Below are 15,566 nucleotides of genomic sequence, written 5' to 3' on the forward strand. Positions count from 1 at the left end.
CTCCCAGATCAGATTAATGCCATCATATTATTGATTAAACATTACATAAGTCTGTAAAATAATTACTACAGTAAGAATGTATAATAGAAGTATTCAAAGTGAGCCTTTAGGCCAAAAGAGATGTGTGATAAGACTAACATGATTTAGAATAAAGTATACAAAGTGAGCCATCAGGCCAAAAGAACCAATAAAGACTAAGATATCCTCAGTTGGTTTATTGGGTTATACCCTATAAATAAACTAATTATTGATAACAGGGTATATTGAATGCTAGCCTTTGTCAATGTACCATTCAATATATCCAATCAATAATTAGCAAGCTATCTGTTTCTGTTTGTTATCTTCTTGTTTAACTAGTTCAAATGATCAAAATTATCAACATATGTTCAAATTTAACAGCAAACTAGCAGAATAACAGCTAGCCCAACAGAAAGCAGTGAAACAAATAATACAGAAAGTGAGAGCCAACAATAACAATAAATTTCATGGGGATGTGAAGTATTTGAGCTTTATACCTGTGAAAAAGAAAAAGCTTATGCTGAATTAAGGTGAAAAGGAAGTAAGAGTAAAGAAAGAAATAGCACCTCAGTTTCCCTCTAATTACTCTAATAGATCTTGGGGTATAAAATGTAGAGTTAGCAAGCAAAAAGCAAAGAAAACAGTTTCTAATAAAGGTACATTGGATATACTGGGAATGTAACTGCCCATCCTTTAATAGGGATTTTAGTATTTCAGTAGGAAATTAAAGTAATGCAATAATGAAATACCAGTTATAGAATATTAAAGAAATAATGAATTACCAGTTGTAAGAATATTATACTTATTGCTAAAATACCAAGTATGAGGATAATAAAATAAAAATTTCAGCCTTTCTGAAATAATAATTCAACTTCTGAAGTAGAAAATCAAAAGAAATAAATAGGATGTAAATCTTAACACCTTATCCCAGTAGAAACAAGGCCAAAGTAATAATTATTTTTTTTAAATCCATAATATTATCCATTATAAAACAAAGAGAAAGTTGTGTCTCCTCAGTTCAGGTAACTTCAAGACAAATTAAATAAATACTTAAATGATTGAAAATTATAGAAAATAGCACCCTCTATATTTCTGAACTATATTAAGATTAATACCCAATGAAAGATAATAGTTGGTTCCCAAAATTAGGATGAATTATCAATATACAAATTAAAAATGAAATGCCTATAATCAAAATAGAAATTAAAATGAAATGACTGTAAACTAAAATGAATTACTGCCTTTAGAACAAATATAGGTACAACCTTTCAAACAGTGTAAGCTGTATGTACCATGATCTAAGAGAAGTGCCTGCATATTTGCTTATGTACAAGTCCTCAGAATGACAATTGAGAGAATAGTGAGAACCAGTAGAATTGAAATAGAGAGAACAGTGAGAGCAAAAAGAACTGAAATATTTAATTAGTATATATTTTAGCTATAACTTGGATTTATATTACTGTGCCATTTATTAACTGCAATAATAATAGCTTTGTTAAGATGTTTAGAGATAAATTTAGATGGAAAGTCATTCTTAATAGCTTAGATCAAGTCTAAGTGATTCTATAATATTTTTGATGTTATTACATATTTTTATCAATCTAAAGCTCTGCGAAATAATGATATTGCTGTGAATACTTTTTGAAATATTGGAATGCCAGCGTGTGAAGCTAATGGATTCAAAACTAAAATCTTTATATTTTATATATACTTTAGTGTATAATTTATAGATAAGTTGCTGCTATAGTACTATATTTATTGGTACATTCTAATTCTAACTCTGGTGGATAGCTGTCTTTCAGAAAGTTGGGTTCATTTAGGACAATGAGATCATCAATGTAGCAGTAAAATATTAAGTTTTTATTTGTTTCTTTCAAAATAATCCAAATAAAGGTTTGCAACTATGCACGAACTGTAGTCCCCCCATTGCTATATGCTGTTTATATACATTAGTTCCACTAAATATGTGCTATTAAATAAACATAAATTAATGATGCTATCTCATTAATACTGGTTACAAGGTAATATGTTTTGATACTCTTTATATTATAAAGAGTATCAGAATAGCTAAAGACAGATTTTAATTATTATTATGAAAAATACTGGTAAATAAGTTTTTAAAATCAAATGTGCTAATGTGGTCTATAATTTTGGTGTTATCATTTAAACAATCTAAAATCTGTTTAAATGATAACACCAAAATTATAGACTACTTTAGTGCATTTGACAGGCAGTTACGCTCCCAGTATATCTGATGTACCTTTATTAAAAACTTTTCTTTTCTTTCTGTTTGCTAACTCTAAATTTTATACCACAAGATCTATTAGAGTAATTTGAGGGAAATTGAGGTGCTATTGCATTCCTTACTCTTACTTCCTTTTTGCCTTATTTCAGCATAAGAATTTTCTTTTTAACAGGTCATCATCATCATCATCAGCCATTTTCAATCCACTGCAGGATGAAGGCCTCTCCAGCAACTTTCCAATTCCTTCTGTTTTGAGCACTGGCCATCCATTTACTACCCACAAACTCATGAATTTCATCTGTCCATCTTCGTTGCTGTCTTCCAGGTTTCCTTCTAGCTCCTCTTAGGTACTATTCTGTAATTCTCTTAGTCCATCTGTCATCATGTCTTCAAGATATGTTACCTGCCCAAGACCATTTTAGTTCTTTAGTTTTGATAATAATGTCCTTTACTTGAGTTTGCTGTCTAATCCATGTGTTTCTCTTCTTATCTAATAGTCTGATTCCCAGTATAATTTGTTCCATTCTTCGCTGTGTCGTCCTCAGCTTCACTTCCATTCTTTTGATGAGTGCCTAAGTTTCACTTCCATAAGTCATGGTGGGTAGTATACGTTGGTTCATTATTTTTTGTTTCAGACAAATTGGGATATTGCTCCTCAGTATGTGACTATATTTCCTGAATGCTATCCATCCAAAATTTATTCTTTTGACTTCCAGCCATTTATCATTATTACAGCTAATAACTTGTCCCAGATAAGTATATGACTCCACCTTTTCAATTACTGCTCCTTCAATCATTATTTCCCTTTCTGTGGTGGCATACTTGTTCATCATTACTTTTGTTTTAGCCATATTCATCTTTAATCCAAAATCCTTACTAGCTGTGCATAACTGATTAAGATTGTCCTCTAATTCTTTGGGATCGTGGCTTATGACCACAATGTCATCTGCAAATCGTAAATGGTTTAGGTACTCTCCGTTCACATTGACTCCTTTCTGCGACCAGTCTAATCTTCTTAAAGCATCCTCAAGGGCAGCAGTAAACAGTAAAACAGCAGTAAAGGAGGTAGCACTCTCATATATTTTCTTCAAAATCATAATATATGGGGTATCTATACCTTGTCTTTCCAGTGCCCGAAAGATTGCCTTATGCTGTATGGAGTCAAATGCCTTTTCATAATCCACAAATGCCAGGCATAATTGTGTTTTATATTCATTTGCTTTCTCCATTAGCTGTGATATTACGTGAAGATGATCCATAGTTGAGAATCCTGCCCTAAAGCCAGCTTGCTCTTTCGGTTGATTCTCATCAAGTATTCTTTCTAATCTGTTAGTAATGACCCTTGTGAACAACTTGTAGATGTGGGATAACAAACTAATTGGTGTATAATTTCCAATTTCTGATTTATCTCATTTCTTATGCAGCAAAACTATGATTGCATTATTCCACTGCTTAGGCGTCACACCTTTTCTAATGCACTTTGTGAAGAGCCTTGCCAGTTTTGTGTTATGTCTCTTCCTCCCAATTTTAACAACTCTACAGTAACTTCATCTTCCTCTGGGGCTTCCTGATTCTTCATTTTCTTCAATGCATGTTCTACCTCATCAGGAAGAATATTGGGTATGTCATATGCATTGCTATTTTGCAATCCATCTTCCCCACTGCTGGCATCATTCCTCTGCTCCTTGTATAATTCTCTATAGTAGTCTTCTGCTATTTGAATTATGCCTTTTCTGCTGTTTATAAGTACACCATCGCTATTCTTCAGTTTCAGTATCATTTGTCTTTCTGTATTACTGCTCATGGCTGCTAATTTAAATCCTTTGTTTTCCCTTAATGCTTGTTCTACTTTTCTTGTGTTAAATCTTCTTATGTCCTCTCTGAGTCTCTTTCTAATGGCTTTGCATAACTCAGTATATTCAATTTTTTCCTTGTCAGTGTTTATCTTGCTTTTCATTTTTTTGCCTTCAGTTCATCATAACAAGTGTTTCTTGACTAATTTTTTCTTCTTTGGATTTCTTTTTCCCTATAGGTTTCTTGGGCTTTATCACTTTCAGAAAGTTGTAATATTCCTCGTCAATATCTTGGTCCTGAGCAGTCTGCAGAAGCTCAAACTTGTTCTTAAGTTCCAGTACATACTGCTTTTTCTCCTCTTCTGTTATCTCAAAGACCTTTGTATTATTTACTCAAGTCAGTTTTTTCCTTTCCTTTCCTACATCTATATCAAGTGTACATCTTACCATTCTGTGATCACTTCCAACATTTACCTTATTCAGGATAGTAACATCATTCACAATATATCTTCTGTTAGTGAGGATGTAGTCAATTTCATTAGTAGTTAATCCATTTGGACTCTTCAATGTCCACTTTCTGTTCACCCTTTTCTTGAAAAAAGTGTTCATTACTGACAGTCCTTGAGATTCTGCAAATTCCACAAGTCTTTCACCAATTCCAAAATTTCCTATAGTTCCCCTTTCTGTGCTGTTTTGTCTTTTTCCAACCTTAGCATTGAAGGTCCCCATAATAATAGTGTAGTGGGTTTTCTGCTCATCTAGAAGACTCAATTTTGGTGTACATTTCTTCAACCTCTTCGTCATCATGGCTTGATGTTGGTGCATAAATCATTGTAATCTTTAGCTTGTACCTCTTAGAAATCTTGAGTATTAGTCTTGACACCCTTGGTGATGTACTTTTGAATTCCAAAATGTTGTTTTTAAAATCTTTATGGACCAGAAACCCAACTCCACCTTCACTCCTTTCACTGTTTCCATTGGTGTACAGCAGATTTCCACTTGATAAACTTATAAGTGATTCATTTCTTCTTGTTTCAGCCAAACCGATGATATTCCAATTCACATTTTCTAATTCCTTTTCCAGCTCTAATATCCTGTCTTTACTGATGAGTGATCTTACGTTATAACAGGCCAAGTTCAGTTTGCGTGCATGGCAGCCTGGTCATACCCAGAGATTCTTAGCACCCTCTGCTTCCACTCTGATCCTCTCGCTGACGTAAGAGGGAGAGCGAAAGCTGCTGGGGACTGAGGGCCATTTGTTTTGTCGGTATATAGCTTTAACAGTTATATAGCTCAAATACTTCACATCCCACATGAAGTTTGTTATTGGCTCTCACTTTCTGTATTATTTGTTTCACTGCAGTTTGTTGGGCTACTGTTATTCTGCTAGTTTGCTGTTAAATTTTAATATAGATAGCTGATAATTTTGATCATTTGTACTTAACAAAACTAGCATATAACAAATGGAAACAGATAGCTTGTTAATTATTGATTGGATACATTGAATGGTTGCTACCCCTCATCAAAGTACCAATCAATGTATCCTATTATCAATAATTAGCCTGATCATCATTATTTTACTTTTTATTTTATTTTATTATTCATTTGTTTATTTAGAGGGCATAACACAGTAAACTGACTCGGGTATCTTAGCCTTTATTGGTTCTTTTGGCCTAGTAGCTTACTTTGTATACTTTTATTCTAAATCATCATGGTAAAATCTTGTCATACTGTAGTAATTATATATATATATAAAATACCTGCATCTCCTATTTTGCAGTTTAGCTTGAACACTATTTAGTCTACACTAAGCATTTGATGGAAGCCAGTGCAACATTTCAGTGGATTATATTTGTTAGTGGATAACAATAACAAGTTATTGTTATTCATTTTATTTTTTCTATCCTCTGAATTTATCCAAATCTGATTTGTTAGTTTTATGACATAGTAAGGAAATTTCTGAATTTTTTCACAACTTTAAAGTTGTAAATTGTTAAAACAGATTTGTATTATTTGTAGGAAACTGAACTTGCTTTGTAAGTTGGGAAAAGTTCGGTTGTTTTCCGCTGAGGAGATACTTTTTCTGATATCTGCTCACTGTGTCAAGTTCTTCCATCCCTGTCCTTCCTTACTTCCATACAGCATATTTGGAAATATGCTTATGGCTAGCCATAGTTCATTTGCCTGCATCACAGGTTGTGTTTTCTAATCTTGAAGTATTGTGCAAGCTATAAATTTTTTTACAACAGAAGAGTTGATCAAACCAAATATTATTGATGCTTATCAAGAAGTTTTTGGGAAGAAAAACTGCCTAGAAAATTCACCGAATTCCTTTTTCTTTTGATCACGTTTACATTATTTTAATGACATCTGACATGGAATAATAATTTTAAACCCGAAGAACTGATTTTTAAAGTTAAAAAGTTTTCTCTAGTAGCTGAATCAGCTGATAATATTAATAAAGCTCTTAGCATAACACATCAATAGAAATTTCTAGAGCCGCTTAGAACTTCCTAAAAATGCAGCCAGCAGTGAAATAAAACTTATTTTATCGAGTGTATTTTAGGAAATGATTTATCATGTAAAAGCTTCTATAAAGCTTTTGGAAGTGAAATTTCTGATTCAGTTATTATCATAGGGTTGACCATCTTTTCTGTATAATTTCGGCAGAGTGTGCTGCCATATGCTAGTTCCAAATATGGGAACGCTTTTCTTATTCACAAGATCCAGTAGTATTAATAGTGACAAATGATGCAAAAAAAAAAAAAAAAAAAATGCCCTCTCCACATCACTTTATATTCTTAGTTATACAATACTTAGTTTAAATTTTAACTTACATAGATTTTGTAAGATATTACTTAGTATCGGCAAGGGTATCCAATCCAGGTGTTTTACAAATTTTGCAGACCCGGCAAACAGGAAGTTTTTTATTGACTAATTGCTATATTAAATTATTTTTTATAACTAGCTTATAGACCTAGATAAGATCCTTGGTTTATTCTGAATTGAGACAGTGAGATTTTGGAAGTTAATTAATACTTAAGTGTCTGTAGATTTACCGTTCGTAACTTGCCGCCATTGTTATACGATACAACGTTATATCCTGAACTAGATAGCGTTAGCTTAGTATAGTATATAATATTATCAATTAATCAGTAAAATTTATTATTCTTGTTGAACTTTATTGTCAATTAAATTGTACTTTTTAACTAAATACATATGACTTAGATTTTACAAATGTAACATAATTAATTAATACATAACTGATACAGAAGTTATATAAAGAAACTCGAAGATAATACTTGATACTGAAAAAATATAAATATATGGTGTTACAACTGCATTGGGATATAAGTTTAGGGTTATAATTTTTGTACTGAAATTGGAATTTTATTGAAATTGAATCGAAATCATGACTCAGACCAGAGCAGCAAACAAAAGGCTCAAGCTAAATGGAGTGCTGTGGCTCAGGGGAGAACTGAGGGGGGAAGTTGCCCTCTGAATCACAGCCTTTTAAAATGCACTGCTTGCTTGATGTATGTGGAGCAATCAGGTACGGGACATGATATTGCCAAGGGGGATGTCTTTGTACGTGTGGATGTAAGGAATGTAAGGAAATGAGGCGAAAACTCAGCATTATTATGGGCCTATATGAGAGCTTGAAGGACAGGGTGGATGCCCTCGAAGGATCTAAATTGAGGGGGGCCCATCAAGCTCTCAGCTGCCCACATCAATGCTAGAGCTTGCACTTGATCATCACGCAACAGTGGCAAATCCCGTCAGAATATGCTAGTCCCACAGGAACTAGTTGTTAGTGACTCTATTGTCGGGGAAACGGAGAACATGCTATGTAAAAAGGATGGATGGAACAAACCAGGGTATGTCTGCCAGGGGAAAAGGTTGATGACGCTGTAGAGAGGATATCATCTTTTAAGGGCACAAAAGGTGATATTGTTGTACATGTTGGCACTAATGATATTAAGAGTAGGAGACCGGCAGAATTACTTAACAAGTACAGGTCACTTTTGAAAAAAAGCCATGAATTAGGGTTGAATTTGAAAGTGTCTGCAATTCTGCCCAGACATGATAGGAGGGAGTATATGATGAGAACCTTGTTGACCAATTCGGCCCTGGAAAGATTGTGCAAGGCTCAAGGGGTAGAATTTTTTTCAGCCTGGTCTGTACTTGTTAACAGGAGAACTTCTTCTACACGGATTGGATACACTTAAATACAAAGGGTACAAGAATATTTACTGATGCTATCGAGGCAGTGTTAGGTGGATCGGAAAACTGCTAGCTTCGGGGGATGCAAGGACTAATAGATTAACAGTAGCCACTGGCAGAGGTGAAAATGATTCTTGCACTGCTTCTATTGGAATGAGCAGCATCTTGGAAAACAAGATGCAGGGTATTTTAGAGACTGCTGGGAGTCATTGCGGTACAAGTAAACACATGGGTTGTGGTAGGGTAGCTAAGAATAGGAACAGGTGCATGCACCAATGCTAGGAGTTTGGTAAATAAATTTGATGTAATTTGAGGTATTGCTCAAAACATCAAAGGCAGATATTGTTGGGATATCAGAGACGTGGTGTCACACAGATATAAGGAATGCAAAACTGTAATTTGGGGAGTACAATGTGTACAAGAAGGATAGGAAGGGAGGAAGGGTTATGCTATTAGTTAAGAAACACATAAAATCCAAGGAAGTGAAGCCAGTGGACATCGCTGGACAGTGCAGTGTCGAGTCAGTTTGGTGTGACATAAGCATTGGGAGATCAAAACTGAGAGTAGGAGTGTGTTATAGGCCTAATGACTCTGATGAATATAATAAGAAACTGTACAGGGAAATAGAGTGGGCCAGTAAATCAAAGTCTTGTAATGGGGGATTTTAATTTCTCAGATATTGACTGGAATTTGTGGGTTGGTCATTCACACAGTAGCAAGGCTTTTGTGGATTTATTGGATGATTGTTTTCTTCATCATGTTTGGCAGGCAACTAGAGGGAGTAATACTCTTGATCTGATTATCAGTAGTGATTCTTCATACATTAAGAATCTGCAGGTAAAGGAACCACTAGGTGGCAGTAATCACAGTGTGCTGAAGTTGGATTTATTCAAAAAGGTAACTACCATCAGGGGTAAAGGGAAGGGTTTTTGCTTTCGTAAAGGAAACTACGGTGGTCTGAGACAGTATTTAAATTCTATACGGTGGAACCAACTGATCATGTTACCAACAGCAAATGCAAAATGGGAAGCATTTAAAGAATTAATCTCGGAATATACTAGGCTTTACATACCAAACTAAGAAATATTGTTCAAGGTTTAGGCCTAAATGGATGTCAGATGAACTAATGAGACATATGGCAGAGAAGAAAAATGCATGAGATACATATAAATTAATGGGTGACATGGAAGCTTATGATAGATATAAGCAGGTTTGTAACCAAGTCACAGAGGAGATTAGGCAGGCAAAGGCAAATTATGAAACTCCTTGGCAAAGGATGCAAAGAAAAGCAACAAAGTATTCTTTACTTATGTAAACTCTAGAAGGAAGGGATGGATCAGATTGGTCCACTGGATATTGATGGTTTAACTGTTGATGATCCTGCTCAGGTGGCTAACAAACTAAATGAGTATTTTGCATCTACATTCACCGATGAGCAGTTATTCACGGAGGGGAATGTCAGAGGTAAGTTAAATTCTGGCAGTGAGCTAGATGATTTTGTAATAACACAGGAAAGTGGAGGTGAAATTATTGTAGATAAACATAAAAAGGCACCTGTGGTGGATGGGATCTATCCAGTTATATTAAAGAAGGCAGCAAAGGAAGTAAGCAAACCGTTAGCCATAATTATGAGAGCTTCTTTGGACTCAGGGAAGGTACCCATAGACTGAAGATCTGCATGTGTGACCCCAATTTACAAAGGAGGATCAAAGGGCGACACAAGTAATTATTGACCTTTTAGTTTAACTTCTGTTCCAGGAAAATTAATGGAGGCACTGGTTAAAGAAGCACTGCAGGATCATCTAGACAAGACTTCAGTTATAGCTCGGACACAGCATGGTTTTGTTAAGGGAAAGTCTTGCCTGACCAATTTGATTGGATACTATGATGTGGTCACAAAGGAACTGGATGCAGGGAATAACTTTGATATCATATATTTGGATCTTAGAAAGGCTTTTATACTGTTGCACATGGAAGACTGCTAAACAAATTGGAGCAGCGTGGCATTGGAGGCAAATTGCTGCTAAGGATAAAGGGATGGTTGAGTGGGAGAAGACAGTGGTAATCAATGGACACTGCTCATTGTGGACTAATGTTATTAGTGAAGTCCCTCAGGGTTCACTGTTGGGTCCATTGTTGTTTTCTGTATTTATTAATGATATTGATGATGGTATATCAAGCTTAATGCCAAGTTTGCAGATGATACGAAGGTTGTCAGGGTTATTAAGGACACTAATGACAGTACGCTGCTTCAACAGCATCTAGAAGAGTTGAGCAGATGGGCTGAGAGGTGGCAAATGAAGTTTAACTTTGACAAATGTAAAGTGTTTTTTTTTTTTTTTTTTTTTAGGAGCATTAGCAACTAAGGCCATATTGCTCCGGGATATGCGGTGGTCATTCCCTGACCTTTCCGCATCCTCCGTATTTGGTGGTGACGGGCTCGAACCCTGATCCAATCAAGAACCGTGTGCTACGCACTGATGCTCCTTCCCACCTGGCTATGGAGGCGCCGACAAATGTAAAGTACTACATATGGGAAGCAGTAACCCCAGAGTGACATCAACTCTGTGGTACTACACTTACAGTGGTAGAGAATGAAAAGGACCTGGGGGTAATTGTGCAGGCAGATATGAAGTTTTCAAAGCAGTGTAGATGGTCTGCAAGAGTAGCTCATAGTGTCTTGTCAATGATATAGAGGAATTTTTCTAGCAGGGATAAGGAGGTGATTATCCCCTTGTATAAGGCAGAGTTCAGGAAGTACCTTGAGTACTGTATACAGGTCTGGAGACCTCATTTTAAGAAGGATGTAGAGCTGTTGGAATGAGTACAGAGAAGGGCAACAAGATTAGTGAATGGAACAAAGGGTTGCTCTTACAAAGAAAGGCTTAAATTTTGCAAATTACAGTGTCTGGAGACTAGGCACCTGCAAGGTGATCTGATTGAGGTGTATTAAGCCTTGAATGGTTTGATCATGCTCAATGCTGATGGTATTCTCTTGCTCAGAATAATCATCTGAGAGGGCTTAAAATCAAATCGAGGAAAGACAGATGTAGGATAGATGTGTAGAAGTTTGCCTTTAGCCAGCGGGTAGTTGGTTGGTGGAACAGACTTCCATTCTTTGTTGTGGAAGTTGATAGCCTAAATAAATTTAAGGCTGAGCTGGACAGGTATTTGGAACGAATGGAGGGGTGAAATGGGAGCGTTTTTTTTTTTTTTTTTTTTCCCCCTTTGGCTCATGCTGCATAAGCTCGCTTTCTTGCTTAATATGCCTGTAATGCTAAATGTACAAGAAAATCATTAAGTATGGGATCAGCAGGTGGTTACTTATATCTACAATTTCAGCCATCCACGGTAGGTCTTGGAACGTATCCCTTGTGAATATGAGGGTCTTAATGTATCGAAATTACATAGGATTATTTACTTTTGGGTAGATGGCATGTACCTAATTATGGCGCCTCTGTAGCCAGGCGGGCAGGAGCAGCAGTGCGTAGCACACACTTCTTGATTAGACTGAGGTTCGAGCCTGCGACCACCAAATATGGAGGATGCGGGAAAGGTCAGGGAATGACCACCGCATATCCCTGGAGCAATATGGCCTTAGTTGCTAATGCTCCTAAAAACCATATAACAACGTGTACCTAATTATTTTCAGGGTGGTGGTGAGGCAGTGCAACTAACTTTTGAGGTTAATTATGAATGTTTCATTGGAACAAATGATTCCCTTGGATTTGAGAAGTGTATTACCATTTCATTACTGCTAGTTGTAAGTAAAACTTTCCAGCCTGACTTCACTGGTGAGAAAAATTATGAGAACAGTGATTAAAAATGCAGTACAGAGTCATCTAAATAGGTTATTTTAAAGGAAAGACAGCACAGTTTTTTTTAAAAGGAAAATTATATTTAAGTAACTTGATAAACTGTTTACAGTTTACTTATGAGTTGGATGCATAAAATAATTTAGGTTAATTCTGTGTATATGATTTAGTTTAAAGTTAATTCATAATTTTGTGTTTACACTTGTCAGTTGGTGGAGTCAACATAGAAATTATCATTTTTTCATTATGCTTCATTTAAACTGTAGTGGGTGCTAGCCATGGCATATGTTACATTTTTCAGTATGTTACAAGTCATTTTATTCATTACTTTTTGTTCTTCATCTGGATTGTAGAGACATTTGTTGAAGTTTTGATGGATGGCAATCACTAACTGAAATATGATCCTTTTGGAATTTAACATTTTCTGTATCCTCTGAAGCTGTCCTTTGTGTTCCACGTCTTTATTTTATTGTGGATATGGTACTCTTACTTTAGTGAGTAAACTGTAGCCATTATCAACCCACTGCAGGATGGAAGCCTCCTCAACGATTCATGTTTGGTTGCATCTCTTTGGACAAGGAGTCATGCATTTGCTCTTCTAGAAGTGAGTGTAACTCTAGTTTGTTTTTTAATTTTATGATTTTATTTTATTTCAAATGTTAGTGTATCTTGTTACTCAGGTAGCAGAATCACCTTATCAAGTATAGCTCTTAACTATTGCATTAGTATTCTTCTAGTTTTGTAGTTTTAACTGCATTCTTTTTTAATGTTTTATATACATGCTTACTGGTAGGAAATAGGTTTTTACTCTTGGGATTGATTGAACAAGCCATTTAAAACAACATAAAAAATGTGGAGTCAAATGTCAGATTTTTAAAATTTTGTGAATTTCACATAGTATATAAAATTATTTACTCAAAGTGCATATTAAATATTGCATGAACTAATGTTTAAATTAAAGACACTTATACCACATATAAAAATTGTTGCTAATTCAACAAGAAGAAATAATTGAGGTGCTGACTGCCACCAAGCAATTAAATAAATTAAGAAAACTGCAAAATAAAAGTAGAAGTGATAAATAGATAAACAAGCAAGGGACTACACTTATCCAAAGAAGCACAGTGATTCTGCAGGGAAAGAGCAAACTGCTTCCTAAAATAATGCTTGAATCCTCATCCTGTACCACTTGTGTTTAGATTAGGCTGTTGACAGACTGAATTTATGTATGCTCTTCTCAATGTTTTGTAAATATTTACAAAACATTGAGAAGTGTAATATGTTAACTTATTTGCTCACATTATGTTAAACAATGCAAATGCTTTGTTGGTGGAAGAATCAATTTGCCAGTCAGATAATTATTAGTGTGATAACTTAGTTTTTATGGCATTAGAATAAGTCAAGTTTTTTTCACAATAAGCCTAAGATATGTCAAATGTATTAACCAGAATAATAAATATCTGCACATGATTGCCACAATAAACAGAAGTAACTGCTGTAAAGAAATGCTTTACACTACACTTCTTTACAACAGTTACTGAAGAGTTACACATGCTATAAACAATTACTTACTAACAAAGAAAAAACTATCTTGGTTGATCCAGATGAAATCACATATGGAAATTTCAACAGTTCCTTCAAACAGAATCATACAGTGTGAAAAGGATAATCTGAATGAAGTGATGTGAGCCAAACAAGTCCTTTTCTGGCATATGTACATTTTTTAAGAAAACATTCCTGATGAGATGATCTGCCAAAAAAAAAAAAAAAATGAATAAGGAGTAGTTTACTATTGAAGCTTAATAAAAACTTATGATTCCAAATAGTATAAAAGTCACGGATTTATTCAGCATTTTGACAACATGCTGTTGTCTGTCTCTAGGATATAGCAGTATAGAGTAATATAGGATTAGCTTCTTATCCCAGAGAAAGGAAACAGCACTTTGTTGAAATGCAAATGAGCATGATTTCTATGCCATCTGGAATCACTCTTTTTTATACAGAGTTAATGGGTTAGTAATTTTTAACCTTGAAGTAACTGTTATAAGTATTTAGTTCCTGTGTAATGTCTTATAAACAATACATTGCTGTAGCAGATGAGTCTGTCAACTCAGACTTCTGTAATTTGAGCAAATAATGTGGGGAAACTTATTCTTGTAACACTTGCTGTGTTGTTATTCAGTTTCTGCTAATTGAAAGATGTTAAACTTCATTTTGCAGTTGCTTATTATGTGTATACAAAATCTGCTGACAACCCAGTGCAGTGCAAATTCAGAAGATTGGAAAAGCAGACAAAAAATGAAAATTACTTGAAGAGTAATTGTGGTTACAATCAGTGAATGTGTAATATTTCAGATTTTAATGGGTCAAAAATTTATCCAAAGTCCAATGTGCTAAAAATATTTTTCCTTGCTCTTTTATATAGATATCAGTTACTCATTTAATTACACAATCAGAAAAGACTTATTTTAAATATGCAAATGAGATGACATAGCATATAATTGTGTATCTGTGATATTTGCTTATTAGGTTATATTCTGTCCAAGGAGGACAACATCGACGGTCATATAGCTTCCAGTTTCACCATAAATCAGACCTATATACTTTTATTGGCATTGATGCATGTATGGATCCAGGGCCTAAACGACCATTTAATTTTTTAGGAGTTGTAGATAAAGTAAGTAATACTTCATTTTTGCAATTCAAAAGGTCTGTTCAAATTCTTAAGGTATATTGCTAAAGTATAATTGCCAAACACATGAAATTCAAAAATTTATTTTTTCTTACATTTGTAGTTATGGTCAACTTTTCATAACTTATTTTTGAGCTATACATTTTATTTTTTAGCTTTTTAAATTTGTTGCTCATTTTTATTATTCAAATCTGTTCCTCTTCATTTGTATTTCTATATTAATTTTTATATCATTAACTTTGATTGTCATTCTTCTTTCACTTTGAAAAAAATTAAAATAGTGAGTGCCTGAGGTTTTTCTGTGCATTTTGATTCTGAAAATATATAATTAGTGTAAGAATTGTTCTGTAGTATAGAAAGAACAGGTTACTTACAGATTTGGATTTAAGTAGTATCTGATACCAGTTACTACTATGTAAATTCTATAGTTAAACAGTGTATAGAAAAAGTTACACATTTAAAGTTTGTCTAACTGTATAGCTAGAATTGGGACTGTTAAGAAGGGCACAGGCTGCCAGAAGAGAGAAATGGATGTGAGCCTATTGACTTGTCATGTTGCTGTTGAGCATTTCCTAGTTACAGTCATAGCTGTTAGGCTATGTAATTGAAGGATGGTGAATTGTGTGCTAGGTGTAGAAAATGTGATTATCCCAAGATGAAACATGACACACAAGGTCAAATGTCTATCTTATTTTGCACAGATGTTTAGTGGAGAACAGAAGAGATTTAAAGGAAAATATGGATGTTACAAAATTGTAGCCTCAGGCTATCATTAAATT

The 15,566-nt window shown here is 34.6% G+C and overlaps 1 protein-coding gene across 1 annotated transcript in view; it reads left to right on the top strand.

Moving 5' to 3' along the window:
- Positions 1-15,566, top strand: part of LOC150088669 (transmembrane protein 62-like) — a 366,503-nt gene that overhangs the window by 90,497 nt on the left and 260,440 nt on the right. Inside the window, exon 5 of the mRNA XM_090370285.1 lies at positions 14,625-14,772. Within this exon, the coding sequence (XP_090226411.1) occupies positions 14,625-14,772 (148 nt within the window). The remainder of the gene's footprint in view (positions 1-14,624; positions 14,773-15,566) is intronic.

This window comes from Mastigoproctus giganteus, chromosome 3 (assembly GCF_048544385.1).
Source record: "Mastigoproctus giganteus isolate SK-2022 chromosome 3, ASM4854438v1, whole genome shotgun sequence".
Taxonomy (NCBI): Eukaryota; Metazoa; Arthropoda; class Arachnida; order Uropygi; family Thelyphonidae; genus Mastigoproctus; species Mastigoproctus giganteus.